The following is a 27,132-nucleotide window of genomic DNA, read 5'->3' as shown; positions in this document are numbered from 1 at the left end:
TCTGGCCTCTTTCTAGAGCTCTGACCTGAAGATCAGTGACATCATGATTCAACCATGTTTTTATCTGAGTTCTCAGTTGTCTTGAATAGACCATAAACTGTATGTTGTGCTGTAGCTGTTAGTAGCCCATGTGCCTCACCCTAATCATTTGGTCCCTTTTCCCTCAACTTAGCCCACTGTTCTGACTTGGTGGTGCACATGTAGCCTATGGCCTGTTTTAGATTAATGTAATCATTGAATATTGTAAGAGCTTTCATTGTCTGCTTATATGCCTCATTTATCTTACGGCTCTGACTTGGTGTACAGGGAGAATACTGTAAGAACGGCCCATGTTCTGAATTCTGTCGCTGTACATTTCAAAGGTGCTAAACAAATAGTTATTGACTACGTCCATCTTAGCTCGCTCATTGATTTATTTGAAATTACGGATTGCATCTTATCCGCTCATCGTTACCATATGCCATAATTTGTACATCTCAATTGTCAGTAAAAAACACATTTGTTTTTAAGCAAGTCTGCCATGTTTTAAAAAATGCAGTAAATTAGTCTGAATGCACTGTTTCGCTGGCAGAGAAGGCTATGTTGATAGCCAGGTATGGCGGTGGTATGGATTCACTCCATGGTGATGAAAAGAAAGTAGGTCCTAGCAGTTTGTGGGCACCGTTTGTCACCGTTATATTCCAATGAATGTATTGTTTAGTGTTGTGTGTAGTGGCTTTGCTGGCATGCATTAAAAAAATATATGTTGAGATTGCCTCACCAAAATGTACATTCTAAAATCGCCACTGGTAGCAACCTAACCATTATGAAACTTATATTTGATCAAATAAGCCTTATATGTAGCAAATTAGCATTTACATGTTTTGTTGACCAAATTCGACCCTCATTAACCTCCATTCAAAGATTCCTCACTTCGTTGTCTTATTTTCGAGGGCAGAATAACCCTCCAGCTTTGCCTCTTTCTCTGGTTGCGTTTAACTATTAAACGAACGGCTCCCAGAATGCATTGAGAAGGTAGGATAACATAAAGAATGATAGAGGCTTCTAGTTGCCAAAATAATATTTTAGCATGGGCAGTGCCAATGAGGGCTTTCTCCTATTTAATGTTGTCAGCTCGGTGGGACTTGCAACTTCATTGGCTGAACTCTCCTGGTGACCCTGTTGGCGTCATTGTCCAACCAGGTAATCAGGAAGGATCCGCCAATCGTGAAGAAGAAAATCACAGACGCTATAAAGGCACATATACAAAGTGTCCTCTATCTATCTCTATGTAGGAAACGGCACAGGCTCGTACACGCAAACGCTGTCGATGCTATCCGGGATCTTTAGCAGCTGATACAAAGTAACAACATTTTTACTACAGTTTGCGCTGGAATTAGTTCGAGGGTGGGGTAAGAATTTATCGAGACTATCGGGTTGATGTCGTATTTTATAGTTTTATTTCACGGGGAAATGAAATACGTCTTGTTGACTTAGTCAGGTCAGGTGTTACAGCCTATGTGGACCTGGCAAATGAATGTTGCTAGGTTGGTTGGGTCGCCATAAAAACGTTACATTGTAATGATCCCAGTAATTTTAACTTGAAATAACTTTTCGAAAATTCTACCGACATGTATTTGACGTACTGAAATGAAATGCTTTACAAACATATGCCTTGTAGCCTTCAAACTTAAATTCCTACCTCAATGCAATATTTGCTCAAAATAAGCTGTTGAAAGTCATTCAAGTCACTTGGATGTTATCTGTTGTCAAACTAAGATTTTGAATATCCATCTCTCTCCAAGACATCAAAGTGTAAACGTTAACAGACACCCACTTGTACCTATTTATCTACACATTTCTCACCACTACTGAAATTAACACCTGCCATTCACACTCGGGACTATTCCCTGTTAGGGAGTGAAAAGGTTCTAAACCTCAGTGGCTGTGTTTAAAACAGTACATTACATTAGAAAGACAGATCATCATGGACCCTGTTAGAAGATCTGACAGGTGTCACTATCACCTCTCAGATAGAAACTAAACATGGGACACTGTTGAGCAAGCTACCTATATGATGTGTGGGGGGGGGGCATTAGTGAGGCTGTATTCTGTATTTTTCAGTTTGTCCATGCAGAACCCCTGATGGGAGTAGGTCACATGATTATAAGTAGGCCTAGCTAGCTGTGCTGGAGCTCACACTCTCTCTCACACACACACACCACTCACATCATTTTCCTCCAACCCAAGGATTTAGACTCTCGCCATGAGAATTCACCTCCACAGTCCACAAACGCACGCACAGAGCGAGAGAGCAAAAGGGAGAGAAATATACTTTAGCTATTTCCTGTTAATGAGTAAACAGTGTGTCATGGCCCCTACCCTGTGGACATCATGAAGGGAGCATGTTGAACATTTGCTAGTGGCAGTGTACTGACTAATGTTTTACAGGCAGTCAGTGTTGTAGTGGAGTATTTTTTTTATTTTGCATTACATTCGTTTACAGATTTTTTTTCTGGGAGAATGCATTGAAAGTAGAGAAAGCGTTAATCTATTGACACTGCGTTCACCTGCCGGGATACTTGGCTGACCTGTATTTCACGCTCCACACCCCCTCTCCCCTCCTCCCCTTTCCTCCCAGGTCAGTATGGGGAAGTGTAAAACTTACATTCCTAAATGGCACCCTATTCCCTATGTAGTGCATTACTTGTATGGGCCCTGATCAAAAGTAGTGCACCATGTAGGGAATAGGGTGCCTCTTCTTGACTCTCTGTGTAGTGTACTGTAGGAGGAAGCTGTGTCCTGTCTGTTGTGTACTTAACAGGTGAGCCAGAGACTGTAGCGACAGAAGGGTGTGTGAACTGTGTCTTTAGTACCCAGCTGTGTGAACTAAGCCACAAACATACACACACATGCAGCCAGTGGGTTACTTTACTCTATGGCACACACTCCTGTCTGTATGTTTCGGCCAGCCTTGGTGTCACTAGGCTGTCACTGGTGTGTGTGTGTGTGTGTGTGTGTCCACCCACCCACCCAGTATAGAGAGATCTTTGAGCTACAGTGGTTGGACATATAAGACCAAACTTGCTCTGAGGCCCATACATACTGATGGTGTACTGACATTTTACATGGGACATAACCCTTTCTCCATCCATTTTAGCATGACATATGCTTATGAATGTTTTTTTATTAATATATTTATGCCTTATAAAGGATCTATGAAGGCTTCATGAAGTTGATAGCATATTTTATTTCAATGCAATTTAGTTGATGGGGTCAGTTCACAACTGTGACCGTTAGGTCTATGCTATGATACTAATGAACATCAATCAAGTTCGTAGGAGCATGTCAAATTGGGTCTCAAATTAAAGCTAAGAGACTATTAGAAAACATCTACAGTACCAGAAAAAGTCTTAAGGTTTTAGAAATGCATTAAAACAATGATGTTGAAGACCCCTGACAAGTTATATTAACACTTTTTAATATTTAGTTTTGGAGAATTTTTTTGCCTCTTGTAAGTTTAAGAAATATTGCCTTGTGCCTCGAAATTCCGTTACCAAAACAACACATCTTAAAGATATTTTTTTATTTCTCTCCCTCATGAAGAGGGAGGATAATGAACATACACAGAAGTAACAAGTAAAGATAGACCTATCAATTAGTGTTTTTACTGATATCAATTTTATGTACTAAGTGATTAAAACTCGAAATTCCGTTACCAAATCAGTAACAGGATTTCTAAAAAATCGCTATCGGAATTTCTGCAATTGAATTTGTTACAATGGGAAATCATAGTTGTCACAAACCACAGTTGGGTTCACATATATTTGGATAGTACAGTAGAGTACAATAAAGAAAAGTATAGTACAGTACAGTAGAGCACACTGAGCTGAATTCACTAATGTATTGTGCTCTACTCTACTGTTCTGTACTGTGCTCTACTGTGCTGTACTTTGATGTCCAAACTTGCAGTGGTGGAAAAAGTACCCAATTGTCATACTTGAGTTTAAGTAAATATACCTTAATAGAAAATGACTAAAGTAAAAGTAAAAATTACCCAGTAAAATACGACTTCAATAAAAGTATTTGGTTTTAAATATACTTAAGTATCAAAAGTATAAATAATTTCAAATTCCTTACATAAAGTAAACCATTTTCTTGTTTTTTAGCCAGGGGAACAGAGGAACACTCCAACACTGAGACTTAATTTACAGATAGCCAGGGTCACACTCCAACACTCAGAAATAATTTACAGATAGCCAGGGGCACACACCAACACTGACATCATTTACAGATAGCCAGGGGCACACACCAACACTCAGACATAATTCACAAACGAAGCATGTGTGTTTAGTGAGTCCGCCAGATTAGAGGCAGTAGAGATGACCAGGGATGTTCTCTTGATAAGTCTGTGAATTGGACAATTTTCCTGTCCTGTTAAGCATTCAAAATGTAACGAGGACTTTGGTTGTCAGGGAAATGTATGGAGGAAATGTATATAATTTTCTTTAGGAATATAGTGAAGTAAAAGTTACCCCCAAAAACTACTTAAGTAGTACTTTAAAGTATTTTTACTTAAGTACTTTACACCACTGCAAACTTGTGAAACATAGATGACTAGTATTACTTCAGATTTGATTACCCCAATTATGTTACTGGGTGTAAATCCTCTTCACTTACTGTAGTTCAATAACCAAAAATGTTTTTTTTCAAAGTCAATGTATCATGCCATAGCTGATACCCCATTCTTTCTGCAGACATTGTGGAATCCTAATTTGAAAAACGTGGACACAAAAAACTGAGGGAGATTTTACTGAAATTCAGTATAAATTGTTAAAAGGATTCATTGTGCATAGAGTTGTATGGGTTGTTAAACTTTGAAATCAATATTTTTTGTTTGGCGTACTTTTCAATAAAAAAATCTGAGTCTCGGTGCAAGTTCTTTATCATGGAATTGCCCCGGAATTGCCCCCTGCTCTCCCTGCCATGTGTGTTGTCAGTGAGCTCGTCTGACTAGGGCGGTGGTGCTGTAAGTGTGTCAAACCAGCTTTCTTTCCTTTCCACACCACAGGCTTTGTTTCTGTTCTGTAATAGAAAATAGTCTTTGTCAGGATTCAACACGATCTAATCCTCTCTTCTTGTCTGGGGTATTTTCAGGCTTTTGATCGTTTCAAGGAACGGTAGAAATAGTCTAGAATGTCATTGTGTGCTCTAGCCTTAAGATTTCCCTTCACTGGAACTATGGGGCAGCCCCAGAGCTACTCCTCCTACACCAAACTTTACAGTTGATACTATGTGTTTGGGCAGGTAGCATTCACCAAACCCAGATTAGTCCGTCGGACTGCCAGATGGTGAAGCGTGATTCATCACTCCAGAGAACGCGTTTCCACTGCTCCAGAGTAAAATGGTGGAGAGCTTTACGCTACTCCAGCCAACGCTTGGCATTGCGCATGGTGATCTTAGGCTTGTGTGCGGCTGCTCGGCCATGAAACCCATTTCTTGAAGTTCCCGACGAACAGTTGTTGTGCTGAGGTTTCTTCCAGAATAATTTTGGAACTCGGTAGTGAGTGTTGCAAGCGCTACACGCTTCAGCATTTGGCGGTCCCGTTCTGCGAGCTTGTGTGGCCTACCACTTTGTGGCTGAGCCGTTATTGCTCCTTGATGTTTCCACTTCAAAATAATAGCTCTTACAGTTGACCATGGCAGCTCTAGCATTGCAGAAATTTGATGAACTGTCTTGTTGGAAAGGTTGCATTCTATGATGGTGCCACATTAAAAGTCACTGTGCTCTTCAGTATGGGCAATTCTACTGCCAATGTTTGTCTATGGAGATTGCATGGCGGTGTGCCCGATTTTTATACACCTGTCAGCAATGGGTGTGGCTGAAATGACCGAATCCACTCATTTGAAGGGGTGTCCACAATTGTTTTGTGTATATCTAATCTAAAATCAGTTTAAACATCTAAAATTATAGTAGGCCACAACAAACAAAACACTGTCTTTACATGAAACCAAACTTCCAGTACCGTATACGGTATTGTGACCTGGCCAGGTTATTTTTCATTAGCTTTACAAATGAGCAATTAAATAACAAAACACAATGTAATACAAATGCAATCTCTCTCCTCCCTCCATCCAGCAATCCTGTATACAGGTTCCATCCCCCAGGCTCCCATGGCCTCCCAATGGCCTTGGACCCATCATCCTGACCTTTAACCCCCACATACTGTAACACATGGATGACCTGGATGCTGTCAGAGGACTTTCTCCTCGACCCCCTCCTCCTGAGGACTCTGTGTCCCTCTCCTCGTCCAGCACCGACATCATCAACTTAGAAGGTACAGGATCAGGGAGTCAGCTACGCTACAGTAGTTGCAGTAGTTAGTCCTGTATGTGTTATTGCCTTATGTTTGTTGTGTGTTATTGTGACACTTTGTTTTGTGTGTGTCTAGATGTCCATTAAGCTGTGTGTGTGTGTGTAGATGGCCACTACAGTGCCCTGCTAGCGGAGTTGGAGGCTGATGCTCAGGACCTAGAGGGAGAGTCCTGGAGTGTCTCTGTGGACCAGCAGTACATAAAGAGGCTACACAAAGACGCTATAAAGAGACAAGATGTCATCTATGGTAAGACTATAGCTGGGGTAGCTGATCTTATCATTAAAGAACTGATTTGGGTGATGATGATAACCATTGCTACAATTATGTTGATGACTTTATAACAGTAATAATGATGGCGATGGTACTAACTTTAATAATAAGCATAAGCATAATTATAATGCTGTATTTGTGTGTGTGTGTGTGTCAGAGTTGATCCAGACTGAGCTGTACCACATGCGGACCTTAAAGCTGCTGCTGAGTGTGTACCAGTATGAGCTGAGACGCAACCTACAGATGGAGGAGACTAGGCTGGACAGGATGTTCCCTCAGGTAACACACGGAGAGATGGGGAGAGAGTGCGAGAGATCGGAGACTGAGCCTTCAGATGAAGGAGCATAAGCTGGACTGGATGTTCCCTCCGGTGACTTCATCTCCTGCTTAAAACCAATAGGTGTGTATTACATATACAGTAATCATTTCCTTTACTCTTCCATCAGATGGACAGCCTGCTGCATATCCACCAACACTTCCTGTGGTGTCTTAGAGACTGCCGCGACGGACAGAATCACTACACAGTCACACAGCTGGGAGCTATACTCATCAACCAGGTAGGAACCATTACACCCTTACACAGACGGGTAGGAACCATTACACAGTCACACAGTTGGGAGACGTACTCATCAACCAGGTAGGAACCATTACACAGTCGCACAGTTGGGAGACATAATCATCAACCAGGTGAAAACCATTACACTGTCACACAGACAGGTATGAACCATTACACTGTTACACAAACAGGTAGGAACCATTAATTACACTGTTACACAGAAGGGTAGGAACCACTGCACTGTAACACAGACAGGTAGGAACCATTACACAGTCACACAGACCAGGGGAAAACGACTACCACCTCTCATTTAAGCCATGGAAGTTAAAGGCCGACCCCGGTACTACAGGCATTGTTAGCAAAAAAACATGATCCCCAATTTTAGTGAATGGATAAAATGGCAATCTTCGTGAAGACAATCAAAGTACCAATAATTGCTTCTAATACACCAGATGTTTATCTTCGAACCGATTATTTTAAAATCGCACACAGAATAAGTTATTTTTGTTGATTTTGTTGATTTTGTTGCTAATGGCAGCCTGCAGTACCCAGGTCCGCCTTCATCTTGAGTTAATGAATGTGAAGGGGCAGCTGAGCTAGCCTGCAACTTCACTTCCTGGAGTAGCTGAAACTGCGCAAGTTGTCTCCACGAGACGCCATCTTAACCAACCTAATTTGGCTTCAATGCGCTATTGAGTCTTCACATAGGAATGGTTTCATGTGACTGATGGCTTGGTCCATTCATATATACAGTCATTGAAACAGACATGTAGGAACCATTACACTGTAACACAAACAGGTAGGAGCCATTACACTGTCACACAGCTGGGAGATATACTGATTCTGAGAAAGCATTCTCAAGAAATCATGACTCTCTCTGTACTATCCTTTTGTCATATATTGAGTCATACCTGATGCTTGTTGTTTACCTGATCATTATCATGATGTGGTGGTGTAGTTTTCAGGTGAGATGGGAGAGAGGATGAAGGAGAGCTATGGAGACTGCTGCAGTCACCACACAGATGCTGTCAGCTTCTACAAAGAACAGCTACAGAACAACAAGAAGTTCCAGAACTTGATTACGAAAATCGGTCGGTTGTCCATCGTGCGGCAGTTAGGAGTCCCAGAATGTATTCTGTTGGTGACTCAGCGGCTCGCAAAGTACCCCTTTCTGGTCGAACGCATTCTACAGAACACTGATGGTAACTAACAGACTTTGTTAGGTAACTGAATGCCTTTAAGGTGGGCTCAGGTGGGCAAGGATGCATATCTCTTTGCACTATCAGCCCCAAGGCCCAGCATGCTTGTTAACTGCGCTGTTCACAAATTAAATTTGATTTTACTTCCTGAATTGACTGAATTTAATTGGAATGAACCCAAACCCAATCCTCTACTCTCATCCCATCTTCTCCCATCAGCTGACAGTGAGGAGCACGATGCCCTGGCCCAAGCCCTGGTTCTGATCAGAGAGACCATCTCTGCTGTGGACTCTCAGGTCCATGACTATGAGAGGGCCTCTTCGTTGAGAGACATAGGCAGAAGTTTGGAACCTCATTCCCGCGGCAGGCTGAAGGATGGAAGGGTGTTCAAGAGAGAGGACCTGGCAGTGGGGTCCAGAAACCTGCTCCATGAGGGGACTGTCAACTGGCAGGCAGCCAACAGATGGCTGAAAGGTGATTTAAAAATAAATAGTCAAATCCAAAATTAATCAAAACTGTATCAAATAAATAATACATATACTGAGCTATAAGCTATATTGTAAGCAAAAACAATTTTTTACATGTAAAATTTTTTCTCTCAAAAAGATTGGGGTCAAAATTATTTGCACCCCTGTTTTCGGAATCTTTCCAGATCCTTGATATCCTTAATCTGCGCTTGTGGACTGCCCAAACACAGGTTTTCACCGTGATTCAAGTCCGGAGACTGAGATGGCCAATGCAAAATGTGGATTTTGTGGTCAATTAACCACTTATTTGGGGTTATTGTCTTGCTGGAAGATCTGCTTTCGGCCAAGTTTCAGCCTCCTGGCAGAGGCCACCAGGCTAAAATGACCTGGTACTGGGTAAAGTTCATGAGTTGACCTTAAATATATTCTCTGGTACTTTTGTATACTTTTTAGCCAGTAGTTCTGAAAGTAGCGTCCACGAGCCAAAAGTGTACAGTTACAGTGAAGTATTGGGACAGTGACACATTTGTTGTTTTGGCTCTGTACAGTCGTGGCCAAAAGTTTTGTGAATGACACAAATATGAATTTTCAGTCTGCTGCCTCAGTTTGTATGATGGCAATTTGCATATACTCCAGAATGTTATGAAGAGTGATCAGATGAATTGCAGTTAATTGCAATGTCCCTATTTGCCATGCAAATGAACTGAATCCCCCAAAAACATTTCCACTGCATTTCAGCCCTGCCACAAAAAGACCAGCTGACCATCATGTCAGTGATTCTCTCGCTAACACGGGTGTGAGTGTTGACGAGGACAAGGCTGGAGATCACTCGGTCATGCTGATTGAGTTCGAATAACAGACTGGAAGCTTCAAAATGAGGGTGGTGCTTGGAATCATTGTTCTTCCTCTGCCAACCATGGTTACCTGCAAGGAAACGTGTCATCATCATTGCTTTGCACAAAAAAGGTCTTCACAGGCAAGGATATTGCTGCCAGGAAGATTGCATCTAAATCAACCATTTATCGGATCACCAATAACTTAAAGGAGAGTGATTCAATTGTGGTGAAGAAGGCTTCAGGGCACCCAAGAAAGTCCAGCAAGCGCCAGGACCGTCTCCTAAAGTTGATTCAGCTGCGGGATCGGGGCACCACCAGTACAGAGCTTGCTCAGGAATGGCAGTAGGCAGGTGTGAGTGCATCTGCACGCACAGTGAGGCAAATACTTTTGGAGGATGGCCTGGTGTCAAGAAGGGCAGCAAAGAAGCCACTTCTCTCCAGGTAAAACACCAGGGACAGACTGATATTCTGCAAAAGGTACAGGGATTGGACTGCTGAGGACTTGGGTAAAGTCATTTTCTCTGAATATCCTTTCTGATTGTTTGGGGCATCCAGAAAAAAAGCTTGTCTGGAGAAGACAAGGTGAGAGCTACCATCAGTCCTGTGTCATGCCAACAGTAAAGCATCCTGAGACCATTCATGTGTGGGGTTGCTTCTCAGCCAAGGGAGTGGGCTCACTCACAATTTCGCCTAAGAACACAGCCATGAATAAAGAATGGTACCAACACATCCTCCGAGAGCAACTTCTCCCAACCATCCAGGAACAGTTTGGTGACGAACAATGCCTTTTCCAGCATGTTGGAGCACCTTGCCATAAGGAAAAAGTGATAACTATGTGGCTCGGGGAACAAAACATAAATATTTTGGGTCCATGGCCAGGAAACTCCCTAGATCGTAATCCCTTTGAGAACTTGTGGTCAATCCTCAAGAGGCGGGTGGACAAACAAAAACCAATCAATTCTGACAAACTCCAAGCATTGATTATGCAAGAATGGGCTGCCATCAGTGTGTGGCCCAGAGGTCTTGAAAAAGAAAGGTCAACACTGCAAATATTGACTCTTTGCATCAACTTCATGTAATTGTCAATAAAGGCCTTTGACACTTGTGAAATGCTTGTAATTATACTTCAGTATTCCATAGTAACATCTGAAAAAAATATCTAAAGACACTGAAGCAGCAAAATCTGTGGAAATTAATATTTTTGTGATTCTCAAAACATTTGGCCACGACTGTACTCTAGCATTTTGGATTTGAAATGACACAATGAAAACGAGGTTAAAGTGCAGACTGTCAGCTTTAATTTGAGGGTATCTTCATCCATATCGGGTGAACCCTTTAGAAATTACAGCACTTGTTGTACATAGTTCCCCCATTTTAGGGGACTAAAAGTATTGGGACATATTCACTTGTATGTGTATTAAAGTAGTAAAAGGTTAAGCATTTAGTCCCATATTCAAAGCACGCAATCACTACATCTAGCTTGTGACTACAAATTTGTTGGATGCATTTGCTGTTTGTTTTTGTTGTTTGTGTTTTGTAACCAATATAAATGAATGATTCATAATGTATTGTCATTTTGGAGTCACTTTTATTGTAAATAAAAATAGAATATGCTTCTAAACACTCCTACATTAGTGCGGGGACTCCCGTGATTACGGATCATCTTTAATGAAGTGTGAATAATGATGAGTGACAAAGTTACAGACGCACAAATATCATACCCCCTCAAAAGCATGTCTTGGGGGTTTGATATTTGTGCGTCTAACTTTCTCACTCATCATTATTCACAATTCATTCAGGATTATCCATAATCATGGTAGCATCCACATTAATGTAGAAGTGTTTAGAAACATTCTATTCTTATTTACAAAAAGGTGACTCCAAAATGACACAATACATTATGAATCATTCCTTTCTATTGTGCATAATCTGAAACACAACCAAAACAAACAGCAAATGCATCCATCAAATGTGTAGAGTCACAAGCTTGATCTAGTCATTGTGTGCTATGAATATGGGGCCAAATACTAAACTTTTTATTACTTTAATACACAGGAATTTGTCCCAATACTTTTGTTCCACTAAAATGGGGGGACTATTTACAAAAAGTGCTGTAATTTCTAAACCGTTGACCCCATATCTGTCATTCTGCCCCTGAACAGGCAGTTAACCCACTGTTCATAGGCCGTCATTGAAAATAAGAATTTGTTCTTAACTGACTTGCCTGGTTAAATAAAGGTAAAAATATGGATTAAAATCCCCTCAAATTAAAACTGACAGTCTACACTTTAACCCCATATTCATTGTATAATTTCAAAGTGCTGAAGTACAGAGCTAAAACAACAACAAATGTGTCACTGTCCCAGTACTTTTGAAGCTCACTCTGTGCACCAAGTCATTGCTCTCGCTCTGTGTGTGCATCTTGCTAGCTGTCACTCAAATAGCGAGGGTCTGAAGCTCATTGGCTGAAACCAGTGCCCTTTATTTATGCTTGTGCATCCTTATTTTGACGCCAAACCCACCACTGGTGTGCGTGGCCAAAGATATCTATTTTCATGTTTTCATAACACTGGTTCCAATGCCATTTGGCATCCAAGTGCCAACTCCAGGCGTTTAGATTTGTCGGATGACATGAAAATAGAACTCTTTGGCCACGCACACGGTGGAGGAGCAGCTGTACAGTGAACAGGAGGAGGCCAGGCTATACCAGTCTCAGAGACTTCCAAGGTAAAAGACACAACCCATACCAGCTCTACCCGAGCGCTTCAAAATGTCCTCAATAACAGCTGCCTGCAACTCCCATTGTCAGGTCATATGGAATATATATGTGTGTGTATCTGTAGGTCTGGTTTTTTTCTGACCATAGAATCTGTGTGTGTCTCCAGGGAGTCTATGTATGAAGGATGCCCAGATCATGCAGAGCCTGACAGAGAAGCTGCGTATGTTTGCTGACATGGCGGAGGCTGTAACAGGGCTGGAAGATGTAGCTAATCACTCTCGTCTGCTGCTCCGCAGTGACGACTTAGACCCCCAGCAGGGGGAGACACTGCTCAAGGGGGCCATCACTGAGAGTAAGTTTGTATGACAAATCCACCCCTAGACCTTATGCAATTGTGGAGATCTGAGAGGATTTGATAGGTTAAAGCAATATTGTAATAGCTCCACCGTCACCTCTGATAGGCTGGCCTTGGTACTCCTGCTAGGTCTGATAATAGGGAACTTAACCCTTTTCTTTAGTATACAGTGCCTTGCGAAAGTATTCGGCCCCCTTGAACTTTGCGACCTTTTGCCACATTTCAGGCTTCAAACATAAAGATATAAAACTGTATTTTTTTGTGAAGAATCAACAACAAGTGGGACACAATCATGAAGTGGAACGACATTTATTGGATATTTCAAACTTTTTTTAACAAATCAAAAACTGAAAAATTGGGCGTGCAAAATTATTCAGCCCCCTTAAGTTAATACTTTGTAGCGCCACCTTTTGCTGCGATTACAGCTGTAAGTCGCTTGGGGTATGTCTATCAGTTTTGCACATCGAGAGACTGACATTTTTTCCCATTCCTCCTTGCAAAACAGCTCGAGCTCAGTGAGGTTGGATGGAGAGCATTTGTGAACAGCAGTTTTCAGTTCTTTCAACAGATTCTCGATTGGATTCAGGTCTGGACTTTGACTTGGCCATTCTAACACCTGGATATGTTTATTTTTGAACCATTCCATTGTAGATTTTGCTTTATGTTTTGGATCATTGTCTTGTTGGAAGACAAATCTCCGTCCCAGTCTCATGTCTTTTGCAGACTCCATCAGGTTTTCTTCCAGAATGGTCCTGTATTTGGCTCCATCCATCTCCCCATCAATTTTAACCATCTTCCCTGTCCCTGCTGAAGAAAAGCAGGCCCAAACCATGATGCTGCCACCACCATGTTTGACAGTGGGGATGGTGTGTTCAGGATGATGAGCTGTGTTGCTTTTACGCCAAACATAACGTTTTGCATTGTTGCCAAAAAGTTCAATTTTGGTTTCATCTGACCAGAGCACCTTCTTCCACATGTTTGGTGTGTCTCCCAGGTGGCTTGTGGCAAACTTTAAACAACACTTTTTATGGATATCTTTAAGAAATGGCTTTCTTCTTGCCACTCTTCCATAAAGGCCAGATTTGTGCAATATACGACTGATTGTTGTCCTATGGACAGAGTCTCCCACCTCAGCTGTAGATCTCTGCAGTTCATCCAGAGTGATCATGGGCCTCTTGGCTGCATCTCTGATCAGTCTTCTCCTTGTATGAGCTGAAAGTTTAGAGGGACGGCCAGGTCTTGGTAGATTTGCAGTGGTCTGATACTCCTTCCATTTCAATATTATCGCTTGCACAGTGCTCCTTGGGATGTTTAAAGCTTGGGAAATCTTTTTGTATCCAAATCCGGCTTTAAACTTCTTCACAACAGTATCTCGGACCTGCCTGGTGTGTTCCTTGTTCTTCATGATGCTCTCTGCGCTTTTAACGGACCTCTGAGACTATCACAGTGCAGGTGCATTTATACAGAGACTTGATTACACACAGGTGGATTGTATTTATCATCATTAGTCATTTAGGTCAACATTGGATCATTCAGAGATCCTCACTGAACTTCTGGAGAGAGTTTGCTGCACTGAAAGTAAAGGGGCTGAATCATTTTGCACGCCCAATTTTTCAGTTTTTGATTTGTTAAAAAAGTTTGAAATATCCAATAAATGTCGTTCCACTTCATGATTGTGTCCCACTTGTTGTTGATTCTTCACAAAAAAATACAGTTTTATATCTTTATGTTTGAAGCCTGAAATGTGGCAAAAGGTCGCAAAGTTCAAGGGGGCCGAATACTTTCGCAAGGCACTGTATCTGATATACAGTTGAAGCCAGAAGTTTACATACACCTTAGCCAAATACATTTACACTCAGTTTTTCACAATTCCTGACATTTTAATTATAGTAAAAATTGTTTTATGTCAGTTAAGATCACCAATTTATTTAAAGAATGTGAAATGTCAGAATAATAGTAGAGAGAATGATTTATTTCAGCTTTTATTTCTTTCATCACATTCCCAGTGGGTCAGAAGTTTACATACACTCAATTAGTATTTGGTAGCATTGCCTTTAAATTGTGACAAACGTTTCGGGTTGCCTTCCATAAGCTTCCCACAATAAGTTGGGTGAAGGTTGGCCCATTCCTCCTGACAAAGCTGGTGTAACTGAGTCAGGTTTGTAGGCCTCCTTGCTCGCTTGCTTTTCAGTTCTGCCCACGACTTTTCTATGGGATTTAGGTCAGGGCTTTGTGATGGCCACTCCAATACCTTGATTTTGTTGTCCTTAAGCCATTTTGCCACAACTTTGGAAGTATGCTTGGGGTCATTGTCCATTTGGAAGACCCATTTGCGACCAAGCTTTAACTTCCTGACTGATGTCTTCAGATGTTGCTTCAATATATCCACATACATTTCCATCCTCATTATATTTTGTGAAGTGTACCAGACCCTCCTGCAGCAAAGCACCCCACAACATGATGCTGCCACCCCCGTGCTTCATGGTTGGGATGGTGTTCTACGGCTTGCAAGCCTCTCCCTTTTTCCTCCAAACACAACGATGGTGATTATGGCCAAACAGTTCTATTTTTGTTTCATCAGATGAGAGGACATTTCTCCAAAAAGTATGCTCTTTGTCCCCATGTGCAGCTGCAAACTGTAGTCTGGCATTTTTATGGTGGTTTTGGAGCAGTGGCTTCTTCTTTGCTGATATCGATATCGGACTCGTTTTACTGTGGATATAGACCATTTTTTGTACCTGTTTCCTCCAGCATCTTCACAAGGTTCTTTGCGGTTGTTCTGGGATTGATTTGCACTTTTCTCACCAAAGTACATTCATCTCGAGGAGACAGAACGCGTCTCATTCCTGAGCGGTATGACAGCTGCATGGTCCCATGGTGTTTACACTTGCGTACTATTGTTTGTACAGATGAACGTGGTACCTTCAAGCGTTTGGAAATTGCTCCCAAGGATGAACTAGACTTGTGGAGGTCTACAATGTCTTTTCGGAGGTCTTGGCTGATTTCTTTTGATTGTTAACAAGAAATGTGTGGAGTGGTTGAAAAACTAGATGTAATGACTCCCACCTAAGTGTATGTAAACTTCCAACTTGAATTGTGAATACTTATTGGCCCACCATGAGAATCCAATGTCAGCTTATCAGTCAGATAATCAGCTTTTAGTTTATTCTTCTTCTCTCCTCAGTGGAGAATCTGCAGAGCCTTCTCCTGTCCGGTGTGACTCTGAGAGACCCCTACCCCCCTCCAGAGGACTTCCTGGGATCACTGGGATACAGTTTGAGACCCGAATATCTACGGCTCCTTCGAGGGGGGCTAGGCCTTGAGGGGCTGCGGAACCTAGCCGCACTCAGGAGAGCCGAAACCTTAGGGGGCTATGTCTGCAATCCCATACCCCCTATGAAGAGTAAGTCTACCGCTCAGTCTACAACTCATATAGATGGACTATGGTTGCTGGATTTACCCCTACTCCTCTCTGATTCAGAGGGGTTGGGTTAAATGCAGAAGACACATTTCAGTTGAATGCATTCAGTTGTACAACTCACTAGGTATGCCCCTTCCCTTTCCCTTATTATACCACTGTTCGTATTAATATCTGGTCATACTGTATCATTCCTCTTATCTCACAAATCCAGTGTTTTCTTTGGAACACAGTTGAACATTATTTGTTCAACATTTGCTGTGCATGTTTTCCAGATGGTAATATACAGGCGGGAGAACGGCCAGGCAGTGTGGCGGTACAACCTCTAGACAGCGGTCAGCATTCAAACTCTGACCCCCAGCTACAGGACCTTGACCAGTCAGAGAGTCTGGAAATGTCGGTGAGTGACTGGCTGTCCCATTCTCTCCCTTTCACTTCCAAGTGGGCACTTGTTCCCTCCTTCAAGTGTGCTACTGTTCTCTCCTCAGGGAGGAAGGTATTGACTGGTTTAGTTCGTCTGATTCATGGTATTGTGATTACAGGCTGATGAGTCACCTGCACCAGCATCATACTGGACTTCTCCATGCCCAAATCCATCCTTTCCTGAAGCTGAGGTAAGTGTTGCTAGATGACTCTGAAGTCTGAACATATCTTGATGTTTAGGTTCATGAATATCTGCAGTCACACTTTTTTTTTTTTATTGTGCTAACCTGTTGGATCCAGTTTTTGTATTTTATTAGTTATGCAAATATTTGTCTATTAGATAATATTTATATTTAAGGATCATTTAATTTATTTACAGTGCTGTGAAAAAGTATTTACCCCCTTTCTGATTTTCTCTATTTTTGTATATTTTTGACACTGAATGTTTTCAGATCAAATCCTAATATTAAATAAAGGTAACCTGGAATGCCCTGTTTAGTTTTCGAGAGACATAACAACGTTCCACTTTTGACACATCTGTCCATAGAACATAGAACATTCTTGACAATCATCCAGGTGCTTTTTTTTTTTCAAGGCCAACTTGAGTCGACTTTTTAGACGACATGGGTCCCGTTATGTCTGACAAAAACCAAACACTGCATTCCACAGTAAGAACCTCATACCAACGGTCAAGCATGGCGGTGGTAGTGTGATGGTTTGGGGATGCTTTGCCTCCTCGGGACCTGGACGACTTGCCATCATTGAAAGAACCATGATTTCTGCTCAGTATTATAGAATTGTATTTTTTTTCTCCAATTTTGATCTTGTCTCAATCGCTGCAACTCCCCAACGGGCTTGGGAGGCAAAGGTCGAGTTATGTGTCCTCCGAAACATGACCCGCCACACTTCGCTTCTTAACAGCACCATTGTGTCGGAGGATACACCGTTCAACTGATGACCGAAGTCAGCCTGCAGGCGCCCGGCCCGCCACATAGTCACTAGAGCAAAACCCTCCCCTAACCCAGACAACGCTGGGCCAACTGTGCGTAGCCCTATGGGACTCCCGATCACGGCAGGTTGTGACACCTCCTGGGATCGAACCCGGGTCTGTAGTGACACTCGGGAGGCCTGTATTAGATAATGGAGATAAAGGAGAATGTCAGGCTATCCATCCGTGAGCTGAAGCTGGGTCATGGAGCAAGACAATGATCCAAAACACAGAAGCAACTCTACATCAGAATGGCTGAAAATCTACTGATGTAAAGTTTTGGAATGGCCTAGTCAAAGTCCAGACCTAAACCTGATTTAAAATGTTGTGGCAGAACCTGAAATGAGCAGTTCATGCATGAAAACCCACAAATATTTCTAAGTTAAAGTAAGAAGAGGGGGCCAAAATTCCTCCACAGCGATGTATGATCAACAACTCTACGAAGTGTTTGGTTGCAGTCATTGCAGCTAAAGATGACACAACCAGTTAATGATTGTAAGGGGCAATTTCTTTTTTCACACAGGGGCATTGGGTATTGTATAACTTTATCAAAATGTTGTGTTATTTGTTCACTCAAGTTCCCGTTATCCAACATCAGGTTTTGGTCAAAGATCTGATAACATTCGGTGTCAAAACAAAAAGAGAAAATCAGAAAGGGGGCATATTATTTTTCACGGCACTCTGTGGTTTATGCATTAATTTGGTTATGCTCTATTATTTGAATTCTAACAGGCCAATTACTCCCTCTATCCTCAATTAGTTGTAAGTATGGATGGGCCCGCCCGGATATCCACATATTGGGTATATAGAAACAGGAAGTGAGGCCTACGCGTTATGGCAAATGTTTTACCTTGATCTAATTTGTTTACCTGTGATACTGGAACCTTTTGTTTACCTTGCAGTTATTTGTTTGGATTCTTGTGTGCATCTCAAATCTTGCAATTGGTTTTCCCACGGCTATTCGAAAGCTGCTACACAACCTTATTTCTATCTCTCTCTCCCCAGTTCTTTGACAGAGTGCTGCTGCTCTCACAGAAACTCTACAGTCTGCTGGTAAGACATACTGTATCGATTCTTTACATTCTACAGACAGTTGCTACGATTGACCGGTCTTCTCTTACTATTAGATAGGTTTTAACTGTGTCCCCTGACCGTCCCCTGGTCTGAAGTTTGTCCTCTGCCTCCTGGTGTTAAGTTTGTTCCCTGCCCGTCCCCGTAGGCCATCGTGTCCCAGCAGGACAGCCACATCGAGTTGCAGCGTGCCTCACTGTCAGACCGTGAGCATCCGGGCCGTCCTCGTGGAAATGTGCTCCTGGAGCAGGAGAAACAACGTAACATGGAGAAACAGAGAGAGGAGATGGCCAACTTCCACAAGCTGCAGACACAGCACAGACAAGAACAGGTATTGAACTAGAACACCGTTTATTACATTATAGAAATGGAGAGAGGAGATGGCCAACTTCCACAAACTGCAGACAGCACAGACTAGAACACAGTTTAAACTCCTGAGGTAGAAAATGGTTTATTATGTTAGAGAAACGGAGAGAGACACCATCAGGAACAGACACAATCAGGAACAGATAGCTAGAATAGAGCTTTAAACTGCAGAAACTGTATCAGTTATTACGTCTTTCAGCTTTTACCAAAATATAGCTATGTTGTATATGTATACATACAATCTTGTTATACGGTTACACCTGCTGGATGAATTTCCTGTGTCTTTATTTTTATCTCGATTAATCCTCTATCTATTGTGTTTTATCTATGATATCTATCTCATCTCTCTGCCTCACAGGTGTCAAACTCGTTCCATGGAGGGCAGAGTGTCTGCATGGTTTTTGCTTCTCCCTTGTACTTGATTGATCACTGATTTACTTAGGAACTTTCCTCGCCTGGTTTTCTAGTTGCTCCAGCAGAAACTCAGGCCTCCATGTAATGAGTTTGACACTCCTGCTTATCTATCTCACTTTTCTCTCATTGCTATTTGATCCATCTCAATCTCAGGCTCGCTGGGAGGAGGAGCAGGCGTGCCACCAGTTGCAGGCGGAGGTCCTGGAGGCAGAGCTAAGACACAGAGAGGAGGAGTGTAGGAGAATGAAGGAGAAGCTAGCAGAGGAGAGGGGGGAGCTGGAGAGATGGAGAGAAACCTACCAACAGGTTTCTGCTTTGTTTTGTTACATTATACAGTGTTACAATATAACAATGGTGGTCTTACTGTGATAAGAGTGTCTGCTAAATGACCAAAATGTAATATGGTCTATTAAGAGTTTTAAAAAAAACAAAGCATCAATTGCCAATTTTATCCAAGTGAGTGCTGCTGGCATGTTTCCATTGTTCATGTGACTTACCTTACCAACAGGATCTGGAGAGGCTGAGAGAGTCTACAAGGACTGTGGAGAAACAGAAGGAACGCCTGGATTTACAGATGAAGTTGAAGAAGAACAAGACCATTGCCAAACCTGGGAGTTTTAACTTCAACACTCAGCAGGTGAGGAGGTGGTGTGGTCGTTAAGGACTGAGGACCAATAGTGAGAGGGAGGTTAATTATGCATTTATATACATTGATGTTTAGGTCACCTGGTCATTCTCTTCTTCTTCTCAGGCTGTCCCCCACTCCCAGTCGTTCCGAGGGGACCTCCCCCACTCTGCTTCCTTTCGAGGGGACCTCTCCCAGTTGTTCCGAGGGGACCTGATTGGTGGTTGGACCACGGGAGGTGACGTGACCCCCATCCCAGCCTCTAAGGTCCACATTCAACCTAGCCTCTCTCTAGCCACAGCTTTCCTGGAGCCACCCCCAGAGGTGAGACATAGCTAGGACGTAACATGAGCTAGACTCCATGGATGGACAGTATACCAACCACAGATAGGGTTGACAAATTCCGGCAACTTTCCCCAAATTCTAGAAATAGGAAATATGAGAAGTAGAAGATTTCTGTAATATTTTGGAAAAGTTAACGGTACTTTGCAAACCCTATCCACAGGACTATGTGAATGTGTGTTCACCTTCCAGCGTTTTTGTATTCCATTTGTTGTACTGTAGTGTATTGATATTTTGTATGCTGACCTCACAAAATGCATTTCCATGAAAAGTGACAAAGTTCCCTATCAGATGGTACACTCGATACAACACTCTTACGAGTTTAATCCCCGTAGCTGTGTGTTGTAACTCGTTTCCCAGTAGTTCCCAGTATTCATAATCTCATTCCCAGACACTTCCGCCCAAATGCGAGTCTGGTGGACCAACGTGTCAAACTTGGCCTTCATTAGCCAATACAGAAAGAGCAGGAGAAACTCCCAGAGCATAAGCATTGACTTAATCTACCAACCAATCATCTCCGACAACTAAGGTTGGGCGGTATTCAGATTTTCATAGCGTCATACAATTTCTGTACCACCCGGAGTATACGGTATTACCGGAAGTGCACACAAGGGACGCCATTTCAAAAAAGAACTGTGCGCGATAGCGTGGGGACAAGGTTACAGTATTCCTAACTTTACATTATTGTGTTATAGGTGCCCCTTCATAGGGAGAGCATCAGCCCTGCGCCCCCTAAAGCGGAGGTTCCCATTCACCTGATCAGCACCACCAACCAGGTGGTCCACAAGCCAGGGGCTGTGCAGCAGCAGATCCCCACCAAGCTGGCTACCCTCAGCAGCAAGGGCAAGGAGAAGAGCAGAAAAAAGGGATCGCACCAGCGCATGCATAGTGCAGGTCAGAACACAGCACTGTAGAATATAACGGAATACTTCATTACAGACATGGTAGAAATGATCACATAAAACTACCCACACTGGATGGTTAGATGCTCCTATAGTTTTTATTAGCAATGTATTGAAGACAAAGGCTCTTCATCGGGCTTAGTGGGAAGGGGAGGACCATCCTCAGTGAATTTTATAAAAATAGTGAAACATAAAAAAAGTGATCATATACTAAATATATTCACATGTCACCAAATAATAGATTAAAACACACTGTTTTGCAATGAAGGTCTACAGTAGTCTCAACAGCACTCTGTAGGGTAGCACCATGGTGTCGCCAGGGGACAGCTAGCTTCTGTCCTCGTCTGGGTATACTAACTTCAATACAAAACCAAAGAGGCTCAAGGTTCTCAACAGCCTTCCATAGATTTACACAGCACAGGAGGTTGGTGTCACCTTAATTGGGGAGGACAAGGGCTCATGGTAATGACTGGAGCAGAATTAGTGGAATGGTATCAAATACATTAAACACATCCTTTCCATGTGTTTGATGCCATTCCATTTACTCTGTTCCAGCCATTATTATGAGCCGTCCTCCCCTCAGCAGCCTCCACTGTTACACAGAAATTATGACAACTTCCGGAGGACATCCTCCAACCTCAGAGCTCTTGCTGCATGAACTGACATGTTGTCCACCTGATCAAAGGATCAGAGAATGAATCTAGTACTGAAAGCATACGCTACAGCTAGCTAACACTGCAGTGCATAGAATATGGTGAGTAGTTGACTCGGCGAGAGAAAGATGACAATAGTTGAACAGTTTGAACAAATTAATTTCTTAAAAAATGGAGGAGCAAATGGAGCTAGCTAGTTTAGCCTACTCAAACACCCAGCTCAAACAGAGAGGGATGCTATGTTAGCTAGCTGGCTATGACTGTCCAACACTTGAACTCTTCCAAGTCAAGGTAAGCTTTTGGTTTGACTAATTTATTGCCACCCGCCTTCTAAACTGCTTACTGACTGTACACTGTACAGCATGATTGTAGTGGGCTTACTAACACATTAGTTCTATTAGCTATGTTGACTAGGACATCACTTTAGCTAATATGGTGAAAACAATGTAGGCTGTATGTATTGGTTATGATATGAAGGTTTAGCTTGGGCATTTCCCCCCTGGTCACAGACAGCTGATGTGTTGTGCATTGAAGTCCACAAGCGAAGGGAAAAGGTGAGAGGAAGAGAGTGGGTAGATGTGAGAAGGAATAGAAAAAGCTATGAAAGTGAACTGTTTGCGTGTGATCAGGGGTGTATTCATTCTGCCGATTCTGTTGAAAAACGTTTCTTAGGGCCTCCCGGGTGGCGCAGTGGTTAAGGGCGCTGTACTGCAGCGCCAGCTGTGCCATCAGAGTCCCTGGATTCACGCCCAGGCTCTGTCGTAACCGGCCGCGACCGGGAGGTCCATGGGGCGACGCACAATTGGCCTAGCGTCGCCCGGGTTAGGGAGGGCTTGGTCGGTAGGGGTGTCCTTGTCTCATCGCGCACCAGCGACTCCTGTGGCGGGCTGGGCGCAGTGTGCGCTAACCAAGGTGGCCAGGTGCACGGTGTTTCCTCCGGCGCATTGGTGCGGCTGGCTTCCGGGTTGGATGCGTGCTGTGTTAAGAAGCAGTGCGGCTTGGTTGGGTTGTGTATCGGAGGACGCATGACTTTCAACCTTCGTCTCTCCCGAGCCCGTACGGGAGTTGTAGCGATGAGACAAGATAGTAGCTACTACAACAATTGGATACCACGAAATTGGGGAGAAAAAGGGGTAAAATTCAAAAAAAAAAAAAAAACTTTCTTAAACGGAACCAAACAGGGATAAACATACCTGAATTTGTCCAATAGAAACTCTCGTTTGCAACTGTGCACCTACATTGTAAACGTTCATTCATAGCTAGGTTGAAGTAACCTCATAGGTATAGGGAGAATTCAAGTAGTGGCCTAAATCTATCGATGTTACATTGAACTGGGTGAATGGGATACGAATGACAGTCATTCAATATGCTGTTATAGAAATAAGGCCATGCTCATAAAAAATGGTGTCCTCATCTTAAACAGCACCAACCACCACTGGTGGGATCATGATGTCAATCACAAGTCAGATCTTTGAGCAAATTATAACATTTACCTCCACTGTTGATATTTTCTATGTTAGGGAGTGAGTAGTTGTCTTTGTTCCTGCAGCATCTATAGACATGTCTCAGGTGGTGCCGATCAGAGTGACAAGAAAAGAGGGCGGGAGTCTGCGAGGGAAGAGGACTGTGAGTCCTCACAGGAGCTACCAAACAGGTAAGACGAGAACCTCGGGATTTCCAGATACACATTATCAGATTATTACCATGACTGGAGATATGTTTTAACGTCTCAGGATCTAAATTAACATTAAGCATGTACAGACACACGATGAGTAAGTTAACCCTATGTTGCTATCCCTCCTCAGATCGTTTCTTTAGTCCACCAGAGCCTCTGTCCAATGCCAAGCACTCCCAGACCCTATTGTCTAGCAGCAGCATGAGGATGAACAGCCAGAGCCACTTCCCTCCACCCGAACCTCCCCATCCTCCACCCTTCCCAAAAGACATAGCAAGCAAACCAACCAAGGAACGCGTAATATACCTGTAAGGCGACAGGGTAAGCCCAAAACCCTATGCCAGGGGTCTGCAACTGGGTGCCTGTGTGCCAAAACCGGTCCACAAGTGATTTTATTTGGCCCTCAAAAGCAGTCTGTTCTGATCAAAGTAAAGATGTGATTTTAAAAATATTTGGACTGATTTGGCTTTTCTAATTCCTTGTACTTCTTGAGTGCCTGTTGAATTTCCAAATACATTTATATTGTTCTGATGAGTGTTTCTGTCATGGTTTAAGAGAAAGTGTCTCTAACCACTCACGTCTTTACTTTTAAAGGATTCTTATTCATGTTGAGCAGTGGTGTTAGGAAGCTGTTTATTATTTTAACTTGTTTACAGATCTGAGGTGCCAAGTACGTTTTATTCTCAGAGCACATTAGAAACTACTCTAATCTATATAGTCTACCTGCTGCTTGAAATCAGAATGTCTTAATGAAAATAATGCATTTGTCATAGCTACATTTACTTCCATACATTCTATCTGTTAGAGGGAATAATAACTGTATGGGGTTCTGGTGTATTTTAACACTGAATAATAATGACTACTGGAAAGAGATGATGCTAATTCTGCTGTGGTTTCTGTCATGAGGGAGACAGTAATGGGTGTCATGACAGTTTGTGCACTTGGTGGACTGTTGAATGCAGAAGGCCTGACCACGTGATATCAATGCTCAGAATGGACTGTAGTAAGTCAAGTTTTACCACACAGCTTCCCTGTGTGTGTGAATGTACAGAAATGTTAGGACACTGTGTTTAGTTTGAACTGGAGCAAATAGTTTTTCCTTTTTGCTCATTGTGTAACTGTAACAAGGTTATGTTCTGGGAACCAAGGTAACTTGTAAATAATGTTTTAATAATGAAACTTTTTGAATTATGTTTTAATATGGGGGAGGTTGTTTGGAAGGATTTGTGAATTATGTTGCTCACAGTTTCCAGTGAACCCATACATATAATTAGAACACGTTATATACAGTGCCTTCAGAATGTATTCATACCCCTTGACTTATTCCACATTTTGTTGGGTTACAGCCTGAATTCAATGAGTGAAAACATGTAAAAAAAAATTTAAAAAAGGTTTTGCAAATGTAATACAGAAATCAAATGTACATCCCCTTTGCTATGACACTCCAAATCGAGCTCAGGTGCAACCAATGTTCTTTGATTATCCTTGATGTCACGACTACTTTGTTAAATTGTTTGGACATGAATTTGAAAGAAACCCACCTGTCTATATAAGGTCCACAGTTGACAGTGGATGTCAGAGCAGAAACTATACTATGAAGTCCAAGGAACTGTTCTTAGAGCTGAGATAAAATTGTGATGAGGTATATATCTGGGGAAGGGTATACAGTGCCTTGCGAAAGTATTCGGCCCCCTTGAACTTTGCGACCTTTTGCCACATTTCAGGCTTCAAACATAAAGATATAAAACTGTATTTTTTTGTGAAGAATCAACAACAAGTGGGACACAATCATGAAGTGGAACGACATTTATTGGATATTTCAAACTTTTTTAACAAATCAAAAACTGAAAAATTGGGCGTGCAAAATTATTCAGCCCCTTTACTTTCAGTGCAGCAAACTCTCTCCAGAAGTTCAGTGAGGATCTCTGAATGATCCAATGTTGACCTAAATGACTAATGATGATAAATACAATCCACCTGTGTGTAATCAAGTCTCCGTATAAATGCACCTGCACTGTGATAGTCTCAGAGGTCCGTTAAAAGCGCAGAGAACATCATGAAGAACAAGGAACACACCAGGCAGGTCCGAGATACTGTTGTGAAGAAGTTTAAAGCCGGATTTGGATACAAAAAGATTTCCCAAGCTTTAAACATCCCAAGGAGCACTGTGCAAGCGATAATATTGAAATGGAAGGAGTATCAGACCACTGCAAATCTACCAAGACCTGGCCGTCCCTCTAAACTTTCAGCTCATACAAGGAGAAGACTGATCAGAGATGCAGCCAAGAGGCCCATGATCACTCTGGATGAACTGCAGAGATCTACAGCTGAGGTGGGAGACTCTGTCCATAGGACAACAATCAGTCGTATATTGCACAAATCTGGCCTTTATGGAAGAGTGGCAAGAAGAAAGCCATTTCTTAAAGATATCCATAAAAAGTGTTGTTTAAAGTTTGCCACAAGCCACCTGGGAGACACACCAAACATGTGGAAGAAGGTGCTCTGGTCAGATGAAACCAAAATTGAACTTTTTGGCAACAATGCAAAACATTATGTTTGGCGTAAAAGCAACACAGCTGAACACACCATCCCCACTGACAAACATGGTGGTGGCAGCATCATGGTTTGGGCCTGCTTTTCTTCAGCAGGGACAGGGAAGATGGTTAAAATTGATGGGAAGATGGATGGAGCCAAATACAGGACCATTCTGGAAGAAAACCTGATGGAGTCTGCAAAAGACCTGAGACTGGGACGGAGATTTGTCTTCCAACAAGACAATGATCCAAAACATAAAGCAAAATCTACAATGGAATGGTTCAAAAATAACATATCCAGGTGTTAGAATGGCCAAGTCAAAGTCCAGACCTGAATCCAATCAAGAATCTGTGGAAAGAACTGAAAACTGCTGTTCACAAATGCTCTCCATCCAACCTCACTGAGCTCGAGCTGTTTTGCAAGGAGGAATGGGAAAACATTTCAGTCTCTCGATGTGCAAAACTGATAGAGACATACCCCAAGCGACTTACAGCTGTAAACACAGCAAAAGGTGGCGCTACAAAGTATTAACTTAAGGGGGCTGAATAATTTTGCACGCCCAATTTTTCAGTTTTTGATTTGTTAAATAAGTTTGAAATATCCAATAAATGTCGTTCCACTTCATGATTGTGTCCCACTTGTTGTTGATTCTTCACAAAAAAATACAGTTTTATATCTTTATGTTTGAAGCCTGAAATGTGGCAAAAGGTCGCAAAGTTCAAGGGGGCCGAATACTTTCGCAAGGCACTGTAACTGCCTACAATGTAATTAAACACATACATGGGTTTTACACCTAATATGAAGTGGAACCACAACATCTACTGGAAAAAGAGTGGGGACAACCTCAAATGTATATAAAACAGCCTGGATCAAACCAAACCCATAGCAAGCTAAGATTAAAAAATATATATATATTTGGGAAGATTTCCCAAACACAGATTAAGTCTTATTCTGGATATATA

General features: G+C 42.3%; 1 protein-coding gene across 5 annotated transcripts; it reads left to right on the top strand.

Annotated features, from left to right (window-relative positions):
* Nucleotides 1–1,268: 1,268 nt before the first annotated feature.
* On the top strand, nt 1,269–25,104 carry LOC139376377 (rho guanine nucleotide exchange factor 18-like). 5 transcript variants are annotated; one of them, XM_071118894.1, is made up of 19 exons: nt 1,269–1,391; nt 6,119–6,317; nt 6,432–6,602; nt 6,784–6,905; nt 7,073–7,183; nt 8,141–8,384; nt 8,601–8,855; nt 12,570–12,755; nt 15,943–16,161; nt 16,452–16,576; nt 16,719–16,790; nt 18,593–18,640; nt 18,807–18,989; nt 19,592–19,744; nt 19,947–20,075; nt 20,190–20,387; nt 21,101–21,299; nt 23,510–23,614; nt 23,766–25,104. In XM_071118894.1, the coding sequence occupies exons 4-19, from the start codon at nt 6,810–6,812 to the stop codon at nt 23,945–23,947; spliced, it is 2,505 nt and encodes an 834-aa protein (XP_070974995.1). In that variant the 5' UTR covers nt 1,269–1,391; nt 6,119–6,317; nt 6,432–6,602; nt 6,784–6,809; the 3' UTR covers nt 23,948–25,104. The 5 variants fall into 5 exon arrangements, with proteins under 5 accessions (XP_070974995.1, XP_070974992.1, XP_070974994.1 ...); XM_071118891.1 differs by having other exon boundaries at nt 6,462–6,602; nt 23,766–25,054; XM_071118893.1 differs by having other exon boundaries at nt 1,273–1,342; nt 6,462–6,602; nt 23,766–25,039.
* The last annotated feature ends 2,028 nt before the right edge of the window (nt 25,105–27,132 follow it).

This window comes from Oncorhynchus clarkii, chromosome 20 (assembly GCF_045791955.1).
Source record: "Oncorhynchus clarkii lewisi isolate Uvic-CL-2024 chromosome 20, UVic_Ocla_1.0, whole genome shotgun sequence".
In the NCBI taxonomy this organism is placed as follows: domain Eukaryota; kingdom Metazoa; phylum Chordata; class Actinopteri; order Salmoniformes; family Salmonidae; genus Oncorhynchus; species Oncorhynchus clarkii.
Note: the sequence above shows the minus strand (reverse complement) of the source record. Positions and strands in the feature narration are given on the sequence as shown.

Excerpts from the sequence above, each read along its gene's own strand:
- LOC139376377 (XM_071118891.1), top strand. The coding sequence starts at position 6,215 with ATGGATGACCTGGATGCTGTCAGAGGACTTTCTCCTCGACCCCCTCCT. Across the intron at positions 16,162-16,451 it reads TCCCATACCCCCTATGAAGA|ATGGTAATATACAGGCGGGA; the intron begins GTAAGTCTACCG and ends CATGTTTTCCAG. Across the intron at positions 16,577-16,718 it reads CAGAGAGTCTGGAAATGTCG|GCTGATGAGTCACCTGCACC; the intron begins GTGAGTGACTGG and ends TTGTGATTACAG.